This window comes from Cucurbita maxima, unplaced genomic scaffold (assembly GCF_002738345.1).
Source record: "Cucurbita maxima cultivar Rimu unplaced genomic scaffold, Cmax_1.0 Cma_Scf00002, whole genome shotgun sequence".
Lineage (NCBI taxonomy): Eukaryota > Viridiplantae > Streptophyta > Magnoliopsida > Cucurbitales > Cucurbitaceae > Cucurbita > Cucurbita maxima.
Genome location: NW_019272018.1, coordinates 607846 through 631426, shown reverse-complemented (window position 1 = coordinate 631426; position 23581 = coordinate 607846). Strand labels below are relative to the sequence as shown.

At 36.0% G+C, this 23581-nt stretch overlaps 1 protein-coding gene across 1 annotated transcript; it reads right to left on the bottom strand.

Annotated features, from left to right (window-relative positions):
* Positions 1 to 9351: 9351 nt before the first annotated feature.
* On the bottom strand, positions 9352 to 16202 carry LOC111468307 (probable ubiquitin conjugation factor E4). Its single transcript, XM_023113484.1, has 16 exons — positions 15230 to 16202; positions 14934 to 15138; positions 14463 to 14614; positions 14059 to 14353; positions 13757 to 13909; positions 12814 to 13017; positions 12614 to 12726; positions 12402 to 12516; positions 11901 to 11990; positions 11601 to 11804; positions 11390 to 11485; positions 11099 to 11221; positions 10484 to 10576; positions 10108 to 10272; positions 9809 to 9898; positions 9352 to 9723 (listed from the first exon to the last, which is right to left on the bottom strand). The coding sequence occupies exons 1-16, from the start codon at positions 16075 to 16077 to the stop codon at positions 9541 to 9543; spliced, it is 3129 nt and encodes a 1042-aa protein (XP_022969252.1). The 5' UTR covers positions 16078 to 16202; the 3' UTR covers positions 9352 to 9540.
* Positions 16203 to 23581: the final 7379 nt, after the last annotated feature.

Here is a 23581-nt window from a genome sequence, read left to right as displayed (position 1 = left end):
TACCATTCTGATTTAGAGAACAACGGCCACAATGAGGTAACACGACCTCCCCTCACAATGAATAATAATGTCAAAAAAAGAAGAAGAAGAGATTCTAGCTAAGAGAACAAGACAAATAGGTAAGCCAAAAAGAGATGTGCACGAGTTCCTTATATAGTGGAGGGACTCCTTGACACAGAGATCAATAGAGAATTCATTGAAGACCTACAGACAGTCGCTATTCACATTGATGAGTTTGAGTAGATTCAGTTACAAGGACATCATCCAATTAAGTGGGGAGGATGTCATGGTCATGCATGTCTAAGGCCTATTACCCGTAGTTGCATGCCCATTCCAAATCCTTTTACCTTGCTTTTATTATATGTTTTTCATTCTAATGTAGTAATTTACTTTTCTTGTAATTTTGTGAGTGTATTACTCCTCACCACTTTTGATGTCTCCACTTGCCAAATGCAATTTACCTCCAAATGTAATGGATACAACTGGTTGTCAAATCTTCCTACCAGGGTTACATACTATCAATGTTATTGATGTTGTGGCTTATTGCTTGCTAGCTTATAAAAGTTGCGTTCAAAACGTTTTCCAAAACTTTCTCTAACACCATTTTTCAAGAATGTGCGGAGGTTAAATCATATGCCTATTGTGCCACCAGCAACCTAAGTTTCAGTTGGTTGGCTGACTTGAGAACAAGAATCAGTGTCGCACAGTCGCTTTGTGAGTCGCAAAGAGTGCGATTGTGACACCAAGCTCCTTCCTAAATCCCTAGCCAATCATCAAACACCATATTCCTTTACAGCCATATATTCCACACAAAAAAAACATATTAATTGGTAGTTCCCTTAATGAAAGTACAACTTAACATACCTCTGGTTAACTTGACATTTATTGCAGATGATCTATATGTATTCTACCCACTATAAACCTTTTTGTGGTTTGTTCAAACGGGAGATGAATTTAATCATAGTTAAGAGTGAGTGGGATGCATAGGATGCTAGCATTGTGCTTTAATATTTTATACTGATTCAGTGTACATTGTGGTCCTTAGTAGTTAACTGGTTAGCCTGACCTGGAAGCTATTAGAGACCTAGTCTAGTCAAAGATAGAGTTAATGGAAACTGACAACCTTGCACTACTTCTGAACAGCCGAACTCTCGAAGGAACCCGCTGTTACAAGCTTTAAGCTATTTATTCCATCCAATCAAGTTCCCAAGATAGATCAGAATTAGGTCAGATTTATTAAGAATTTGACATCTTTGAGCACATTAAAAGAACATCCAAAGTATAATTATGTGCAATTTGGATATCACAACCTTCTTTGTTAGACCATGAGCTGACATTATTTCAAAAAACTTGCGCATGAGCATTTCTTCTTCTACCTGCAAATATTAGAATTGCAATTACAAGCACTAGAAATAGAACCAACAACCTTCCAGTTGTAACCCAAAATTTCCAGGATTTCTCTCAAAAAGCAAAGTTTCATCTCAAGAGCAAATATAACAGACTAATACAATAAAACAACATTAAGTTGATTTTGAATTTTCAACTGCATTAATATCTTTTGAAAGTAGACTGAAATATTGTTTGGCAACCTCCCTCCCAGTCTTTCTCTATTGACAGTAAGTTATCATAAAAAAAAAAAAAATCCAAATCGATGAAATCCTGTAGTACTAAAAAGTCTAAAATAGCATTGTACTCGTAGTTACTTCAAAGGACTATATTCTGCAATCAGAACATAAGCCAGAGCCGTAGAGGCTTAAGAACTTAAAATGAGAGCCAAATAAAATAAAATAAAAAATCTCTAACTGAATCAGATATCCACGGATGCCAATCAGGTTAATACATAAAGACAGGCGTATAGAATCATATATGTACTAATATGTCAGATTTTTTTCTAAATCCTTCTAAAAGGTAAAAACTTAGAAAGGTGGACAATACAGCTCAAAATAAGATGAAATCGATAATGCAAGTTCATCAAACAAATCAGCAAATCAAGAGCAAAAGAAAGGAAACCTGAAGTTTATGTAATTCATGGGACATTAATCTATAAGCATCCATAAGAATCTCATCCTGCTTGTCCAAATGCCTGCACAACAAATTTAGAAGTTAATGACCAGTATCCCATCCAAAGATACTAAAGGAATTTCACCTACTGAATTCGTTGAAAAGAACTTACTTCAAAATCTCTCCCGTGTGTTTGGGATCCATTCCTAGAGCTTTAGACTTCACCACGTTCCAAAACTAAGATTTCCATTTTTTCAAAAAAGCACCCTAAATCAGTGATATTATAAATGTTTGGAGAAAACTTAATGGGGCTTATATATTTAGATTGGTTGGATTGGATAAATTTCAAGAAATATGATCCAGCAAGAAAACATCAAGCAATTTGAGCTAACAGATTCCCGTTCGAGACATCCCCAATTAAAAACTGAATTCTTCAAAATATATAAATTTTCAACAATAATTTTACTTGACATAAAAGAACCCTAGAAATAAAGGAAAACACAAGTACTCGAAATTACTTTCAAAACCAAAATTGCTGTCCTACATTCAGATTGATGAGAACAAGGAATAGAGTATTAACAATTGCTTCTAATTACAATTAAGAAGTCGTTATTTCATTCACATAATCAATCAATTAACTGACGGAAATTGGAATAAATAAGGATCTTGAACATGAAAGAGCGAGATAGGCTACACTCAATTATCTCCTCTATCAATTGGTTAATGGTTAAGTGAAAGAGAATGAGAAGGCGGAAGCACAAAGTGTTAAGAATAAAAATAAACTCAGTACTGTCGCCTCTCAACAGGTTTGCTTCTCAAATCTCAGCGACGGCGACGGCGACGGAGACGGTGACGGCAAGAATGAGAGCAACGACAGAGGAGCAAACAAAGTGAGAGGTGAGATCACAGGTGAGGTGAGATCACAGGTGGGGTGAGAGAAGAGGATGGGCCCTCAGTTTCCGTCTTCAATTTCCTTAAATTCTCTATTTATTTTTATTAGATTATTCTAAATTTGAGAAATATATATATATTTCTATATACCATTTCTATTTTTTAATATAATTCCTATAAAATAAAATAATATAATTTTTAAAAATTCAATTTCATAATTTTTTTTATTTATTAAGTATATGATACATACATCAAAACTAACTTGAGATAAAGACGAGAATTAGGGCAGGGTAAGGATGTAGCCGAGAATGTAATCTTCGTCTGTGGCCCCGAAAAAATTTATTTATATTCTCTGTGAATGTTTGATTAATCCACCACACCCAAATGGTGGTGAGAGTTCTCTTATTTATAATCATTTACAGAATACAAAAATAAGGTAAATTACAAATAATAAGGAAATAGCGATAAAAGGAAAGAATAATAAATGAATACAATATATTTGTATTTAATAAAAGAGCAAATATGGTAACCCGTAATGTAAGGCAAATATCTAGATATTTGCCTTATAATGAACGGTCAACTATCCTTAACACCCCCCCGCAAGCTGAGCGTCGAATTTGAACGAACATGAAGCTTGGATCTGAAAAATTCAAAGAGAGGTCGAGAAATACTCTTTGTGAAGATGTCAGCAACTTGGAGATGTTGGAGATGAGAGGGTACATATTGTGTGCGAAGTTTGCCAGCGATAACAAGTTCTCGAAAGAAATTATAATCTAGTTCAACATGTTTGGCCCGCTTGTGAGAAACAGGATTAGAGCTAAAAAAAATAGCACTTTTGTTGTCACATAAGAGATATTTAGTAATTCACATATAGCCCTCCATCTCTTTTACCGGTTGCCACCACCCTTCCTGTTTCATGATTCTGGATAGTAATAAGATTATTAGTAAATGTAACGGAGAGAAGAAAATCAGACGTTAATTTACTTATGGAAAGAAGATTTTTAGTGAGGTGAGGGACAACCAAGACATCTAATAAGTGAATATTTGGAAGAGGAGAAAGAGTACCGGTGTGGGTAATGGGTAGGGATGCACCGTTTCCTACGATCACAGAGTCCTTGCCCGTGTAATTTTTAGACTGATCCAGAATTGATGGGTCGGCAGTCATATGAGTCGAAGCTCCAGTGTCCAGAAACCAATCAGCAGCATCGGGTCCAGAAATAGAACATGACGTGTTAAAGGCTTCAGCAAGGTGAGCATGAGAAGAATCAGGTCGAACATACCGTTGGTTGCAGCGGTCAGCATAATGGCCCTCTTTGCGGCATATTTGGCAATGAGGTGGTCGACGACCCTGACTTGAGTGGGTTCGTCCTGGATTAGAAGAGTTGTTTTTGTGTGAATGCTGTAGGAGTGGAGTCATAGGACTCAAGGGAGCGCTGGAACAACTCAAAACTTTCAGTTTTAGAGACTAGATCTGCAAAACAGGGGATAGGGGTGAGAGCCATCTGAGCAGTAGAAAAAGCTGAAAATTCGGTGCCGAGTCCACGAAGGAACCAGTGCACTTTATCAATGTCCTCAACGGGTCTGCCAATGACATGAAGTTAGTCACAAATTTTTTTGTAGGCACGGGCATACTCAGCAACAGGTTTTGTACCACGTTTCATCAACTGCAAGTCATCCTTGAGTCTCAGTTCACGAGCTTTTGACTGATGGCTGAACGTAGTTTCCAACGCAAGCCAAACATCACGTGCAATAGAGAGACCAACGACAACAGCCATGGCTTCCTCAGTGAGAGAGGAGAGCAGGGAGACAGAGAAGTCGTTGATCAGCTGCTCTCCATGCCAAATATTTGGGGTTGAATGTTGAGGAGGTTTTTGGTTCAAAGCGAGGTGGTGGAACCATAGTTCCATCGACATAGCCCAGCATGTCTTGACTCTCAAGGATAGGGAGAAGTTGGCTTTTCCAAAGAAGATAATTGGAGGAAGAAAGTTTGATGGTGATCATATGGATTAGAGTATTGAAAGGAAGGAGATGATAACAAGATTCGGAAGCCATAGAGAAGAAAGGATCAGGGTTGTTAAACCGAAAGGACTCTAATACCATGTGAATGTTTGATTAATCCACCACATCCAAATGGTGGTGAGAGTTCTCTTATTTATAATCATTTACAGAATACAGAAATAAGGTAAATTACAAATAATAAGGAAATAGCGATAAAATGAAAGAATAATAAATGAATACAATATATTTGCATTTAATAAAAGAGCTTATAATGAACGGTCAACTATCCTTAACATTCTCTCTCTTATTCCTTATTTAAATAGGAAATTCATACTCTGTTCGAGACACGTCCTTATTCCAATTTAATATTATTAGGACATCTCTAGTTTCATCCTAATCATATTATTTTAAAAAATCCCACTTTTTCTAATGGGAATGTATATCATAGGTAAATATATAAACTAAGATGATAATAAAAAGATTTATACATGAAGATGAGGCCAATAAGGGTCATGAAAGCAACATATTAGCGTTAGAAAGATTTATAGATGACGTCCTAGAGAGCGAGACGTTCAACCCAAATTTGGGTTTGAGATCTTGTAACGTCTGGTAACCAATCAGGACATACCCATACCCCCCATACCCAGCCTTTGATGACCATTACTCTGAAAGCCAAACAAGTCTCCACGTAGATCATGTGGTGGGCTTAGATATATCAATTTACTTAGGCTATGATGACTATTAAAAGAATTATGCACCCTACGAGCAGACATTACCAATTAGAAGTTTTGGTTACTATGATATTAAATGAAATAAGATCCATACACCACGAGGCGTGCTATGGGAATCATGGCTGCAATGGTTTTAGATAGTCTACAGAGACTATATTCATTTATATGGACTCCTAGGTGTCCAACAGGCGCATTATGCTACTTATCAGATATGGAATGAAGGACATTTCTGGTCGAGGATGGTTCAATAGACGATAGATTTACTATGAACCTCAAATGAGAGATCCAAACTTAGGAGCAGCACATGGTTATCATGATTATATGACCGTGCTTAGAGTCGTCCATAGGATTCGATAGGCAACTAGTGAAGCTTGGAAATGAGGACAACAATAAAAAGCTTGAGGTAAGGCCGACATTACCATCGTCCAAAGAAAGGATGGACCAGACGTCGTAATGAAACCTACCCTAACAACTGACGTAGTCATGTCGCAGGAGATGTAAGAGGATTATTAAAGTCGTCAGGTGCCTAATATGGTTGATATGAACCAAGGTATCAATCATGCAAGATAAAATTCAAGGAAAATGTGAAGAAAATGTTGTTCAAATTATCACAATATGTTGTAGTTCATGCCACATTAAGTAAGAAACAGGCTTCATTTATTCTTGGATGATTACAAATTTTGGGTGGATGATAATCTAGAGTTATGTGTTTCTTAATGTATTTTAAGTTTTTATTTACTCTAAGGTTACATTTACACCGTGACTAATTATGGTCATAAAATATGAAAGTTTGTGCTTTCTTTTAGCCCATGGTTAAGTTTCTTTGCAATTCTACGAAGTTTAGATTGTATGTTTAGAATCATTCAAGTCTAACATGATTAAACTTGCTTGTGAAGTGATTCGAATCTCAAAAAAGTGTTCTTGTCTTGTAATATTCGATCAACAAGAAAATCCAGAGTCTTACTTTTACTTGGGTAAAATCAAATTGATTTTGGAGTTTCAACATTCATGAACTAGGGGTTTGTATATCCAAGCGCGTATGAGGGTTCTTAGATTCAACTGGCTAGAGTTTTCTATCAATGGTTTCTGAATCTTGATCAGAATCCTAAGCATTGAGCATTATACTTACATGTAAAGGAAACATCTTAGAGCTTAAAGAAAAGCTAGCCACCACATTAATACCTATAGAGTTCTCTAGGATCCCGTATAGAAACTCTAGGGTTGAGGTTCTTAGATGTTACCGTGATGATATGTCACTATCGAGGAGGTATGAATAGGCTAACCATGAGAAATTGTGGGAGCTAGCCTAGGTGAACAACATGAGACTCATTAAAGAATTAATGACTCCCAAGAAGCTTGAAAAAAACTTAAATGAGTAACAATTATCACATGAGCAATGTGACAGAGTGTTACGACATGATATAGGCCCGATTTGGCCACATGTGAAGGAACTATGGGGCTAACTTCAGTGAAACAACAAGGACAACCAAGACCATGATAAGGTCAGGTTACCCTTTGTTGAGGATTAAAGAGGAGGACATATCAAAGATTGCACGTAGAAGTCATTATGGATGAGATTACCATTATGTCATTCGGTCTTACTAATGCTCCTACAATGTTTATGGAACTGATGAATCGAGTATTAAAAAATTTTCTCAATTTATTCGTCACTGTTTTCATTGATGACACAATAATGTACTCCAAGATGGAGGAGGATCATGGGAATCATTTAAGGAAAGTCTTATTAGGGTTCATACCAACTATATGTCAAGTTCTCAAAGTTTGAGTTTTGACTTCAAGATGTGGCTTTCCTAGGACATGTTGTATTGATTAAAGCGATCCTAGTAGATCCTACAAAGATAGAGGCAGTCTTGATATGTTTAAAACCAACCTCAATCACTAAAATGAGAAGTTTTTTTTGGGATTAACAGACTACTAATAAGAGGTTTGTTCAAAACTTCTCCAGAATTCAACAACGTTAACTTGGTTGACTAATACGACTATCTCTTTCTAATGGACAACATGTGAGCAAAGTTAAGAACTTGTGGACAAGTTAGTGATTGCACCCTCACTCACAATCGCAAATGGATCAGGTAATCTCATAATGAACAACAATACCTTAAAAAAAAAAGCTCGGGTTGCATGTTGATACAGAAAGACAAAGTGATTTCCTATGGCTCCCAACAACGTAAGAAATATGAATGCAACTATCTTGCCATTGACCATGAATTGACAGCTATGATGTTCACATTTAAGATATGACAATATTACTTGTATGGAAAGAAGATAAACGTATTCACCAACCGCAAGAATCTTAAGGATTTGTTTATGTACAAAGAGTTGAACATGAGACAAATGAGGTGGTTGGAGTTAGTGAAGAACTATGATAATGCGATCCACTGGTACCCAGGTAAAGTTAATGTTATGGCCCTTGCAAGATGAGATTCATATAGCTAGGATTGAGATCATGGTTAAGAGTGTCACTGCACAACTAGCTTAGTTAATAGTCCAACTCACACTTTGAAAGTGTATCATAGATGCTCAGAAGACCGATATGTACCTCAGCAAGATCTAGCAATAACAGGAGATTGATAGGCCTGAGAAGTTTAGAGTCTAATCAAATGATGGTTTGTTGTAGCAAGATCCTTTACGTGTACCACAAGATGAAGATATTTTGAAGAAGATCATGACTAAAGTCCATAATATATCTTGTACGTTTCATCTTTAAGGTACGAAGATGTATCTAGAATTGAAGACTTGCTACTTGTAACAAGGAAAGAAGGACATATGTAATAAAAAAAACACAAAAGCCTAAACTCGAGACAAAAGAGAAGGAAAGGAGATTGGGTCGAAGTCCAATCCATCTTCTCAACCTCAACAATGAGAAAAGGCTCGGCCTCAGCAAGAGGTTAAGTCCATGTTCAACCTTCTAATAACGTTTGCACCATACTTCCCTAATTGATGGTATCAATATTTGGTTCGATTTAGTTCACTTTTAACCTAATTCATATAGAAAACGTGAAATACCATAATGAATTTTCATATAAGTTCAACCTAGGTATGATCATTTATTTGTATACCTAAAAGCTAGATACATCCAAATTTTTCTAGGTAACTTAAGCATCAAAGCTAGTGTGATAAGCTCCGATGCTTAAACTCCACTAATGTTCAGCTTCTTCTTCTTATGTGGACGACATTCTTCCCTCTTTATACAAATTGACTATTGTTGTCACATGACATACACATTTTCTCCATCTAAATTTTGGCAACAACAAAGTAACAATGAAGTTTATAATGGCTCCAATTACTTTGATGCTCATCTACATTGTTCTTAGATCCAAACTCGTACTTATATCATCATTAGCAGTCCCAAATCTTGAGAAATTGACAGCTTCAACTTTATACACAAATGTTCAGCAGTAACAATGGACTAGGAGACACGTTTATAACATCGATATAGGTTGATAATATTGAAGCAATTTAACTATTAGAACGGTTCATTAGTATTGATGTATACTACTCATTTCTTGATGTTAGAAAGCTAAGATGAACTATCATCATTATTGGATCTATTTACATCTATTTTACGTATATAGCTCTGCGCATATAATCTGTTGAGATCACCTTTTAACTTCATACTTAGCTGTGCTAAAGAAAATGTTCATATTAAGTTTCAGAATTCCTTTATGTTCATTGTTAGAGAAACTCAACCTTACTAGCCACAGCAGAAGAAGCCTGATAAGTTACAGATCTTTATTTTCAAATATTACAACCTATGAGGTCAGACAGCCTAGGCATTAAATACTGCCCAAACAAAATAATCTTAATTGTCTTTACATTGTATCAAATATAAATATCTTCAGAAAATATTTCATTCCCAAACGAATAACATAGCAACCTATTAACTTACTTATCAATTTTAATCGATCAACATTTCTCCGCTTGTGGGTTGGATCGTCGCCTTGCTACTCTGCATCGCAACCCCTCCGTCCGGTTGCCTCTTCAATTTTTTTGACATGATGAACTCTTTGATCCTTGCTTTCAGTTCTTCGTTTGGTATTAGCATGTCCGAAGTCAGATGAGACCGGTTGAACGGGTCGGTCTGCAAATCGTGTAGAGTTTAGCAGGGGAAATCAAACACTTTGTTCTGATAGATAAATGTACTTGAAGGGAAAAGCAAATCTTACGCTATCGCTAAGGAGATGTCTTTGAATGACGGGTCTGTCGACCGTGATCCTTGAAGAAGGTAAGATCACAGGATCCTTCATTAAAGTATACTGCATAAGGGAAAATATAAGTTCTAACCGGTTTAAGACACAAACATAATATCGAGCTTCAAATATGTCTTGAGCAAAACCATTCCATACTGAAGGCACAGCTCAAAAACTTGTTATGCGCAGTGATCATGCATAATGAAGTCAATAACTCAGCTACCTAAAGAGTAACTGAAACCCATCAATTTAAGCGTACTATAAGTGGAGCGTACTTGGATCGGGTCAAGGAATTCATCCGGTATATCTCCTAGAGTAGCCTCAGCATCCATGGCCTCTGAAGCTGCATCCTTCGCCTTGTTACCAAGAGCAATAAATTCCTGTATTATCCTACCATCTTCTCCAATTCGTCTAAGTACAACTGCTGCAGCATTGAACAACTGGAGAACGCTCCAAAATTCAGGCAGAGAAAAGATGCCAATGAACATGTCCACAATGATAAAATGCATTTCTTTAAAAAGAAATAACTGTTGATAAATGCATTCGAGTTTTACTTATACTGGGAGTTTTTTTTTTTTTTTTTTTCCCCTTTTAGTTCGATGGAATTATCTTCTCGAGGGTCTTATCAAAAGGTTAGAATAAATAAATAACCTGCTCGTTATATGATCTGCCGTCCTTCGAAATGGCAGCTGGGAAAATATTCTCCTTATCGCCTCTCGCCAGATGAACATATATGTGAACAATCTTTACAACCAAAAAAATAAATAAGAGAAGTCAATATCTAACTAAATTGTGTTCCCAAGTCAGCTAAATACATAAGCTCCTAGCAGAGAAGCACATCACATCATTTCATTACAGCAGAGATAGCATAGAAAACAAAAGGGAAAGAAAATAATTATCAAACTCTGCATTTGGCTTAATTATCAAGAGTGAATAGGGAGAATGTAGATGCATGACCTATATTCCCGCTATGGTGAAACATTAGAATAGCCAATCTTAGCAGTGATAACAGATTCAATATTGAATTGAATTACTTTTTCCCCACATGAAATAAATTAATCCAATCATGTGACTCTTTCCACAAGTTACATACATAAATTACTTTGTTTCCTAGAAAAAGAAACTACATATACAAATAACAAGGTAGAACATTCAAATCTATTCAAGCTAATGTCACATTAGAAGATGGAATTATCTCTACCTATTATTAAAAAAAGAGAAAAAGCAGTCTATTATAGTAGAAATTAGAATCTAACTTGTACATACCTGCTTAAGCAACTCTCTTGGACGGAATTCGTACTTTTCAGGGTCTTTCAGACTAAGAGATCTTCGCTGAGGACCAACAAGTTGCAGGAGGAAATAATTAAGCATGCTGGCCACCCGTTCGACCTGTAAGTAAAAATTGGAATGGAAAGTTACCAAATGAGATAAATTTAAGCAGAAAATGTAACGAGATCATATTGAAAGTGTGCATTGTGATGAAAACAAAAGGTTTCTAGTTTCATTAGGGAAAAATATGGAAAAAAGTAAGCTTTGTGCACAACAGTGGTAGAGTACCATCTCTGGAAGTAGGAAAGGAGCTGTGATTTGCTCTGTTGTAAATGCCAGCATACTCACATCCTCATTTGCTAATTTCATGTCAATCCGGATGATCTGAGAATATCAAATAATGTCAGATTAACCATATACTCAAAACTCGAGATCAATATCAAGGCTTTGAGAGTGATTAACAACAGTTCATGATTCATAGTAGGGTTATCAAACCAACATTTTCTTGGGAGTGAAATAGCCTAGTTCTCTCCTGCCTCTCTTGAGCAGGTCGCTGCTCCCATTCTGCAGTATTTGACATTTCAGCTTCAAGCTCTTTAAGTTCGAGAATCTTATTAAGGCTTTCATCAAGAAGATATATGCTATCATTGATTAGGAAGTTCAAGAAATTCAAGTAAACACCCTTCTCCTCTTCCTTGGCAATCTGGAATGGCAATTAAGAGAAATAACATGTAAAAGATAAAGCCATAATCCCGGTCAACAAAAAAAATCACATGGATGAACGGGAATAAAATTTTACCATTCTCCAAGCATTACGATGACTAGGAACCTGCCAAAGGTATTCAAGAAGTTCGGCAATATTATGACGGATGTTGAACTTGTCATAAAACTGCACCAGAGTAAAGAAGACCAGTCAATAACTGCCATTGGGAGTTGCCTTCTCCTCAAAATTGGAACAGGGGTAACAATGACTCAAAATGTCATTTGAGAGGACAAAAATAGATATCATCGCCTTAAAATAACATGCAACATGTTTCTTAGACTAATTATAAGATCTTATACAAGAGGGGGACAGTTAATTTCTGCCCTATTCGAATGCCTTTTGTTTTTGTTTTCTCATCATCCTGCAGGATCCGCTTTGAACTTAATAAAAGCATAAATCATCAAAGCATCCATAGAATAGTTATTGCAATGTTAGTGGGTATACTAAAACACATGAAAAAAGGAGCTGAACTCTCTCTATTATCAAATAATCGTTTACGCTTCCTATATTTAAGCTAGAACTTCAACCATGCTGTACCTGTGTATGTGAACCAGTGAACTCAATGTCCACATAAAGCTTTAAGAGATTCCTAACAAGATACTCGAGTGATAGTTGGTGGCCTTCAAATAATGTTGCTGTTACAGATGAACCACTGCATGAAAACAAGGACCAAAGGCTTTTAACTTCAGAATCAGTAATGGAAAAAATATCAAATGATCAATCTGTACATATCAAATATAAAAAATCACCTTCTACGAGGAATCCAGCAGTTGAGAACTTCAACCATCTTTGCTCTTAAGTAAGGATTTCTAATATATTCCGGACTTGCCATAAACATAATGATGAAGTTCATAAAATCATCCTGTCAAAACAAGATATAAAAAATGTTTATACAACATCATTGGCATTTAACTATGTAAAAGAATTGATTAGGGTCGGTTAGAGCTACCAAATTGATACCGTCCAAAGCTTTTGGAATTCGGGAAGCAAATATAAGCAATTCCATTGCATCTTCCACAAAATGCTCTGTCATGGATGCAAATTCCATCGGGCAACTTGATGGAAGAGGCATTTTAAATCCACCAATCAAACCAACTAACCATACGACCATTAATCGATAGAAAGTAAGAGCTTGCTGGATTAGACTCCCGTCCTATAAGGAGAACAAAAATAACCACCAGTTTATGTAACAGTTAGCTGAAAACATAAGGTTCAATTGATGTAGCCAAAAATAAACCACAATGATGTTCATGAAGGATAAAATCACCATTCTTATGTGAAAATGAAGGATAAAACCATAGCTCTTGAGTTTCTAATTCTAATCAAGATCAAGGGTGATCTCAACTGGCATCAAAAGTTTTACAGCACGAATAAGGATCACATCTTTTGGTGTCAATACTATCTTCAAAATTACAATAAAGACGGTGGAGGGCATTGCAGATACGTACATATAATGAGAGCCTCCAGTAGATAGGGGAGTTTAAAGGATATGGATCAAATAGATGAAGAATGTGATAAAACCTCCTATTAAACGTGTATATTGGAGGAGCATGAGGAAGGGGAGTGGGGAATTATGTGCCGTAGATAGTTACTTATTACATCATCAGTTCAATTCACTAATGGCAATCATACTCGTTAGATCAAAAACAATTATGGATGAAGATCTCAAAAAATAAAAAATCATAAACTATAAAAAATGGTATACATTGCCCAGCCAAGTTTGTGCTTTTTTAGACAATTAATGACTAGTTATGAGATTTCTTGTAATTGGATGAGATTATTTTTCGGGAGGATATTGGTTTCTATAATCTTTTTTTTTTTTAATATATATAAGAAATGAATAATTTATTGACACGAAGCGAATCATAAAAAAGGGTGAGGCAGAAATATACCCTCAGTATTTGAGCTTCAAAACAAAGCTTTTCCTGTGAGTACAACTCTATTTCCTTCTCAAGGCGAGCTACATCCATTTCAAGCTGTGGAGCAGGTCCTTGTCCTTGCATGGCTTTGAGTGTGGCCAATGTATCTTCACACCTAGATATATCCTGAACAAAATTTTACTTGATTTCAAAAGGTCCAGAAAACAGGATTAATGAAAGCAATATGTAGAATGAACATAAATTCTAAACCAAAAAAATCATAAAACTATGTGTCGTTTCTTTTATCCACAAACAAACGCATAATCTATAGTTACCTGTACTAAATGCTTGAAGTCCGAAAATGCTTTTAACAAGCCCAAATTCAGCACCCTTGCAGTCATAAAGAAACACTCACATATGAAAGGGTACCTAGTCTTCTCACTATTCAATCTTGCCTTTGCAGTAGAAGATTCAATTGTAGCATTACTGCCAGAACTAGAAGCTTCTTGGGATTGCAGCAAGCGACTTTCACTGTCATTGAACTGCCCGGAGTTATCAGTTTTCAACTGAGTACCATTATTAATCCAGTCTGTAACTTCTTCAGACGATGCATGTAGAGCAGTTAATCCTCTGACAATTACGTGACCACGTTTAGGAACAGTTGTAATAGATCAATAATCAACAAGTACACAAGAAAATTATCAACAACAAGAACAGCAAGCAAACAAAAACTTCTCACCTTAACTCCAAGCGGTTACCATAACATACATATTTCGGATCAATTTTATCCCTTTTGGTCAAGTTTGCATCTAGAAATGGCTCACAAAGACGAAGCATGATGGCACTGAGATTAACAAACATGCCTGAACTTGCACAGGAGAGAGGATCAACCTACAATAAGAAAGTACATAGCATAGTTGTTAAAGTGGAAAAAATCAACTCGACCGATAGGGGGAGGAGATTCTAACTATGATGAATGCGCCACTAACTAAGGATATGATGCCGGAAATAGACCGATTTTATATCATCCCTTCAATTCGAATTAGCAAAGGATATAACATTCATCAACATTTCTCTACAGTTACCAAAATAAATGACCTTCGAAATTGAAACTGAATCAGTGTTTTGAAATCAAAATATTGAAAATGGATGAAAGCTGATAACAATCAAACACAGTACAGTTGACACCACTAGAACCATATGCAAGTACCTGTATATGAGCCCTTGATGAGTTTCTATTTATCACTTCTGCAAGATACTCAAGAACATTTTCACGGGTCTCCGTGTTCTTAAGAAGAGAGAGAAGAACTTCCGCAAGACCATCATATAAGTTATTCATGACTGTTTTAATTGTAGTGAATGAAGACAGTAAATCAGATGGTCTACGAGTTGATGCTTCTGAAAAGCATTGCTGCCTGAAGTTACCAACAAGACATTCACCGGTCAGAACAGAACCAGTGTACATAGGAAATAACAAAACCTCAAAACACATTAACTAAAACTCACCCAACATCAGGTTGGCTCTTAAAAATGGCATGGTCGGGCAGAGCACTGACATGGAAGAAAGGCCCCAAAATACTTGTCCTCTCAATGACACGGCCATTGGAATATTTACCAGGGGGAATCCACCATGGATGATTAACCAAAGATTTAGCCCCAATGGGAAAACTAACAAGAAACCTAAGTGCCCTTAAGGGCTGCTGGAAGTTCCCAAGAGCCGAAACTTTAAGGACGGTACCCCTCAAATCCTCGTACAACCCCCTCAATATGGGGTCTAATGTATCAAAATCCGAATCCCGGAAAAACTCGTCCATGAAACCCGGAGGGCACTGAAGAGCTCCACCAACACTGGTACTAGCCCCAAATCCATCCATGGAGCTACCAACTTCAGAGAAAATCAAAGGAAGCAAAGGCGAAGTAGTGGAGTTAGTACCCAAATCCCCACCCGAAAACAATTCAGGATTCCCCAAATGAATCCTACAATAGGAAACCGTCAACTTCTTGGCTTGTTTGAGCGCCATCTCAATCTCAGACCGCAAATTCCTATCCTTCATGGAGGCAATTTTCTTAGTCTCGTCGTGAGCCCGACGATAGCAGCCGATTAGGTACTGAAAAATAGGTTCGGCAGAGAGGAAATTACCGGATAGACGATCAATTATAATACGCTCCATTACATCCCTCGAAATCCTCAATTGCTTGCCTTCGCTAAGGAGTTCGGCGGCGGTTTGCTCGAGATAGACGGTGCGAGAATCGGAATCGGAATCGGAAGGAGGGGTGAGAGAGACAAGGAAAACTTTGCGAAGGATAATGCCTTCCACCTCCTCAGGAGACCTTTGGGATTTGGAGGTCGCCATTAGAGTTGAAAACTGGGAAGAAGAAGAAGAAGAAGAAGAAGGCGATCAAAAGTCTGAACTTTGTAGGCACAAAGGGTATGGGTATATATTTTGCCTAAGGACCAAGAAACGATGAAGATCCCTCTTTCAAATCTCACAGATTAATCTCACTCCCCATTAATCTATTATCAAAATCTTTTTTTTTTTTCCTTTTTTATTTATTTTCCTTTATTCAATTAACGGTTCAATTTTCCTTTTCTTTTCACATTTTTACCTTAAGATATTTTATTATTATTATTATTATTATTTTTTTAAGATCCAGCTGACAAACTCAAAAATAGAATTACAGTCCAACCCAATCCAACCCAATCTTATCTTTAATATTATTTAATGTTTGTAACCGATTTAGTGATAAGTTGTGACTTTTGAATATTTAAAACAACAAAAGAGAAGGAATGTCAGGGAAGAACATCTGTCCGAGTAGCGACATAAAGTGCTAATAAATATTAAATTTATTATAGAAATATTAAATTTTTTTATAAGCGAATCAATTTAATTATTTTTTTTAAAGATGTGTGGTAAATTAATTAATGCTTATAAAACTTCTTTTTGAATGAAAATAAATCAAATTAGCTTAAAAATGCACTTAATGTAAGTGAAAAATAATATAAATATTTTGGAGAATAATATTTTTATTTAAGTTCATTTTAAAAATAATTATAAGAATCAAATTATATAAATAGATTCATTTATAAGATTTAGGATTTTAATCGAATCAACACAAATTTTAGGGTTTTAAATGGATTTCCCCCCCTAAAATTAGGATAATATAAATTTTAAAATATTTTTTAAATTTGATGAAATTTTTTTATTTTTAAAACTTATAAATTTTAAAAACTTGTAATTTTTTCATTCAGTAATCCATGTAAATGACGTGGAATTTGTCATTTTATTTTACCAAAAGAAAAAGAAAAAACAGGACATTTATCTATATACATAAATTAAAGATGTATTTTCTACTATATTAATTTAATTTTTATATTTTTAAAATTTATAATAACATAGCCTCTATTAAAAAAAATTATTATTAAGATTTAATAAGATTTTTTATTTATGTAAATTGATAAAACCAAATGCATTTATAAATTACAAACTAAAACATTACGAATTTTAAGGACAAGGAGGAACATATTAGCAATGAATTAGATATTGATGCATTAAATGTTAAAGGTGGAGATTTTCAATGTGTTGGGTGTCCGATCGTACTTCTTCAACTGTGTCATCTTAAGGAGGAATTTAAGCTCCATTCACATTTTTCACCTGACTTCGTCGGACCTTTGTTGAGGTTTGTTTTCGCCAATCGAACACAACTTATGCAGAATTTAAACTTGTTCAGCCACACATGTCGTTCCTACCTACATATTTAATCATCTGCAACTCTAGCTAACTTACATCTACATTAGACCAAGTCATTTGGATTGATCTTACCTATACTTTAGGCCAAGGCCTCTCATAAGCAATATTGCATCTCCTCGTCATCTCCGTTTCCAACAACACGACTCATACATCGTGATGTCATCTCATGTCTTGAGACAACTTGACCATATTGGCTTACTTAGACACATCCATTGGAAACTGACCCATGTCTTGATCATTTCATCGAGACATCCTGGACATCCATCCCTCTGGGTTTCTCATCGGGCATTGAACTCTCTCGTGTTCATGCTAAATCATTTACGGCATCCATTCCAAATAGCGAATGCATAATCCAACCCTTGACACATGGACTGGAGAGCAATACCGGTACACTCGTGTTGTCCGGTATTGTCCTTGAAAGATCTTTTTCAAAGGAAAACGTCTGAGATGCTCGTCCCACGACGCTCGCTCATGTTATGACGCACGTATGTGCCACAAGGTAGCTTACTTAGGCCATAAGGCTCATGGGTTTTGGAGAGTTGTCACCATCTCTCCCTCTATATTACATTGTTAAGGCATTTCCAATTCTTTTTTAGTGGCGAGCCGACATACGGCCCTATGTATCGTCCATCAAGTATCTAATTGACACCAATTATGGTGAGCTTTCATCTTTCATATAGACCTATTGAACTCCAAAAGTCTATGCTGAAACTCATTTCGAGACGTCGAATTCTTAAGTTATGGCCTGGGGCCCTACCTAGTCCTCTTCGAGCTTGTCTTCGACACTCGTGCTGCCTCGTTCTCTCGAACCTTGCAAATGTCTTGCCTTAACTTGAATGCACACTCTTGGTGTGTTGGATGATGCACCATCCTCCTTGGTTGCATCATGGTACCAGAATCACACTTTTCTTGGTAGTAGAGTGATTGTGCTGCACTTACTCCCAACACCGAGTGAGTCAAGCTAATTTGGATTTGGATCGCCTATAGTCGAGCTACATTGCTCAAGCCTCTGGCCCTGTTTTTAGAAAAAAAAAATTAGAAAACGAGGGCAAATAGATTTTCGAAAGAGAGTTAAAAGCAAGATTGGAATAAGGTTTTGAAAGCAATATTATAGGTTATAAGCAAGAAAGGCAACGCAACGGTTTAGATAGCAAATAACTCTTAACTCTTAACTCTGGGCAATTAGTCGCATCCCCCTGTAATCATACATTTTGAGGCGATTTAGGTCTAGCAGGCTTAGACGTGATTTTGTCGAACAGTCATACAAAATTCAGGCAGAAAGAGTTGACAACTTGTCGAATCCTCTACAATACATTTTGAGGCGATTCAGGTCTGGCAAGCCTAGACATGATTTCGATGAGCAGTTATATAACATAAAATACAATAATAAGGATATACAACATGAAATCAAATAAAGGGTTTGGCGTGATATGGACATGTGACCAGGGGCAACACACCCGGGAAGAGCATGACCGTGACATCCTCCCCCACCTAATTGGTTGACGACCCCATCAATCGGCTATTTTCGAACTCAACAATGGAATTGCGTCAGAGTCCAGGTCTTCAGCACATTACCAACTTGTTTATGCTAAGCTAGAAAAAGAATATACATGACTCGAATTCAAGATGCGCAATTCAGACAAAGTAAACTTTATAAGATATATAAAATTATGAAAATTGTCATAGATGATTGATAGGGTCATCTCTCTAATAAGTTTGTACGAATGTTTAGATTATGAAGATCATGCTCTAGGTGATCCATAGGATAACTCCCTAACAAAGCATGAATAAAAGAACCAAGTTAAGATTAGGGTTCTAGAGTTAGAGCAGTTTTGCGTTGACCTAGGTCAATATGTTTCCAATAGACCAAGTACCCTCGGATCGTGAGTCGAGATTAGAGGCAGATGGCAGAAAGCACGTACAAGTAGGCAGATTGCAGTAGCCACCATACGAATGGACACCAACATTGGGCACAAGAAGGTAGACGACAAAGACATCTCCCCACCCCATTTGTCGAGGCCACAATTTGAGTTGAGGAGGTTGGGGAGGCGATTTAAGAGGTGTGGGAGCTGAAGGAGACGGGAAGCACGCAAGATTTTGGGATTAAGTCGCTAGAGAACTTGAAGTTTAACGCATGTTCGTCGGAGAGTAAACAGTCCAAATCCATTGGAATTCAGCTCAAGTTGGGACATGGTTTCGAACGAGGAACAAGAGCTTGAAGAGGAAGAAATCGAGAGCGTCGGTCACGGTAACGTTTTGAGGTTTCTCTAAAAACTTCCTTTACTCATATCTTTCTTGAAACACAACCAAATATCATAATTTTTATCCATATAGTTTCTATTTGACAAGATCTATAAGGTTTGTGAAGAGGTCAAACATAAAAGGAGGCTAGTATTGACACGGTTTGGTTGAGAAAGAAGAAGCGGAGAGAAAAGGGTAATGTCAGTGCAACAGTCAAAGGTCAAATTTTTTCGAGCGGTTTTCACCATTTTTATTTTCTTGATTCAATCTATGGTCTATTTGAGGAATTTGATGAAATTTAGAATGTTTTGAAGACTCAAACCGGAACAAAAAATGTCATGCATTTCAAGTAAGTGACACCTCAAAATTTCTGATTGAGCTATGTTCGTAGTATGTATAAAAACATGATATAAAAATATGTCACAAATTTGAGCTTAAGTTGAGTTAATTGATGTACGAAAAAGCATGTTAAACTATGTTTCCAAAAAACATCTATTGGACTCTGAATGAAACTGAAAGCATGCCTTTAGTATGATAAATAACATGTTATAGGAACACATATTATCCAGATTTGAGCCTGGAAGGAGTTGATTTACTGTATGTAAGAGCATGTTAAATATTATGATGCACATTTTTTGAGAAAATACATGAGTTGAGCTTTGATTGGATCGAAATTGAAACCATGACTAGGTATCCATGTGTTAGGTCGTCTTTAATATATGTATGCGATTTTAAGACATTTAGAGGTTCACCAACTAGTTTTTAATCATAAACCTAACTCGATTGTCAAGGGTCCGGATAACTATACAATTGACTTATGATGATATATGATTTGTACTTTGTGGGGATTACTAGGAAGCTTGCCAGTTAGCTTTCTTTTAGTGAACCTATCACGAGCGGCAGGGGTCCACAGTTGTACCTTAGAGTTAGTCAAACTTAAGAATTGCGATTATTGTTCATGGGGACGATTAAAGATTTGTCAACTAGCCCTTAATCATAAACCTAACTCGATTATCAAGGGTCTGGACAACTATAGAACTGAATGATGATATTGATGTATGAGTTGTATTATGTGGCGATTATTAGGAAGTTTGCAAAGTTAGCTTCCCTTTAGTGAACCTGTCACAAGCGGCAGGGGTTCACAATTGTACCTTAGAGTTGGTTGAGCTTTAGCATGCACGAACCATATGAGACTAATACCAAGGTCACACCTCGAGGACCTAGAGCTATGAGATGAAAGAGACTAGCAAAAATGACTAACTAGGAGTCCTAGAGAACTTAAGAATATTCTAAGGATTGGAGGTCCAGATAGGACCAAAAGCCGAGAAAATAGAAAGAGTAAACTTAGGATGTAGCCTAGGAAGAACCTATACTTGAGAACGAACCCTCAAACGAGAATAAAACACTAAACTAAGATCAACAAAACTTAATAACGAACTATGAACTACCAACAAACTGCTTACTGAGTATATTTTATATATTCAACCCTGCTACTTCAATTTTCTTTTCAAGTGGAGTTTCATGTAGCGGTCGAGATGAAGGTGCATGTGGGCTATTAGCTTTAGGGAGTCCCATCACACATAGTTTAGATTTCCTTTTGTACTTATCTTTAAATCTTGTATTTCATGTATTTTAAACCGATTGATCCTGTAGTAGTGTATTTTGGTGGTCTTCGTTTGTCTCTTGTAAAAGTAAAAATTTTCAGTACTATTTTAATTGAATTTCAAAGTGCATGCACATGTTTAAGTGTTTTAAATTCTACACATTTTTACTGATTTTCACGTTAATGATAACGATTCGTGCTTGACTTCTTCGAAAAGTAGGTCTTTATAACGTAGTCAGAGAATGGATTAGTTCAAGGAGTTAATACTTAACGTCCCGGTAATGAGAGACAAAATTTAAAACCACATATACACTCCTTAATAATCTAATAGACCTCCATGGCATCTAAGGAGGACCAACATAGCTCTCTAGACTATTTAGCATTATGACTAGTATCAACAAAGTCTCCACTACCCTTTTTACTCCGGTACCTATACTGTCGAGTTAGGTATAGGCTAGTTAGAGTACTGTCAAGACAACTAGGTGCCCCAACCTTTTGGAAATGACTAGGGATCTCCTGAATAGAGCCTTTGTGGGGCTGATCTTCCATGATGTTTAGATTAGCATGCAACATATTGTCCCATCAGAACTTTATGAGGTAGCACCTTGACTCAGGACGTCGGTCATGCACTACGTTGGCAAAACAAGTTATCTAAGTCAAAGAACAGAAAGGTTGAACCACCTATACAAACCCTTATGGGTAAGTTTCAGACTAGAGAACAACTTGGGAACTACAATACCTCTTCAGTTGCACAGATAGTAGTAGAGATTAAACCTGAACTACTTAGAGCCTAGAAAAAAGCATGTGGTTACCTACTAGGTCGAACACGTGATGACAGTCAACAAGTAGGTTACCTAGTATTTTTATACTCACCATTTTTTATATTTTCTTTTCAGGTGAACGATGTAATTGGTCGAGGTGGGAGAGTGCTCGAGAGCTGTACAGTCACAAAAGGGTGCCAACCTAGAGTGTTGATTCTATCAATTTACTTTCGGTTGTCATTTATTCATTTTGTATCACGCTCCCATTCTTCATTGGTAATTAACTCGAAGATCATGACCCTGGTGTTGTAAGACTTCAATTCGCACGAAATTTTGTTTTATTTTCATTTATTTAATGGTTTTATTTATTTATTTATTTATTTTGTGTTAGATTTAAATTTTCAAAATTTAGGTTGATAAAATTAAATAATAATAATAGTAATAAAAAAAAAAATGCTTATTCAATCACTCTCCCATATTTTGTTCTTGGCTCAAAACTTGATTTGAAAGTGGGTTGTCAGTTCTTCCCTTCCATTCTATGTTTTTTTTTTTTTTTTTTTTTTTTTTTTTTTTTTTTTTTTTTTTTTTTAATTTAATTTAATTTTAGAATTAGACCGACGTTCTTAATATGATAGAGAATACCTTCGTGTATGTCGTTACAAACTTCGAAGGACAACAAACCAATCTCGAAAATAGGATAGAACGTCAACTAAGGCCAACCAAGTAAGTGGCCTTACTATCGATTTGGTTAAAAGTTGATGTTGTGTGATGACACGTGTCATATGCTGGACGTGTGTGAATATTTATGAAATGATACGATTATAATATGTTATGTAAATGTTGTGATATATATTATGATATGTGAATGATATGATAACTATTATGATACGATGCATTTGATAATATATTTGAGATATGATAAGAGGTGGATAAGATATTTTTTATGATATGAGATATGGATGGTACGATTTGTGAATGATATAATATATGTTATGATATGATATGTATGATGATATAATCGAGGTATAATATGTGAAGATAAGATATATGTTATGAAATGATATGATTATGATACGTTATGTAAATGTTACGACATATGTTATGATATGCTAGGTAAATGATATGATATAAGTGTTATGATACGATGCATTTGACGATATATTTAAGATATGATAGGTGAACGATATGATATGTTTGATGATACGACACATATGGTGATATGCTTTATGACATGATAGGTTTATGATATGACACATGTGACATGTTAAGATATATGGTATGAATGACATGCAATAAGGCGTTTTTGGCATGAGATACAACCTCGATACAACCATGGAAGATATGATAAAAATGTTATGATAAGAAGGAAGAGCTAGAGGGGTTGTAGTACATGATAATGAAAATTATAAATATTAGAATCTCATGCATTATTGCGTGTTCATGCCTCGGGCATTTCTATTACATCTTAGAAAACTTGACAGATTATAAGTTTAGTCTCTTTCAC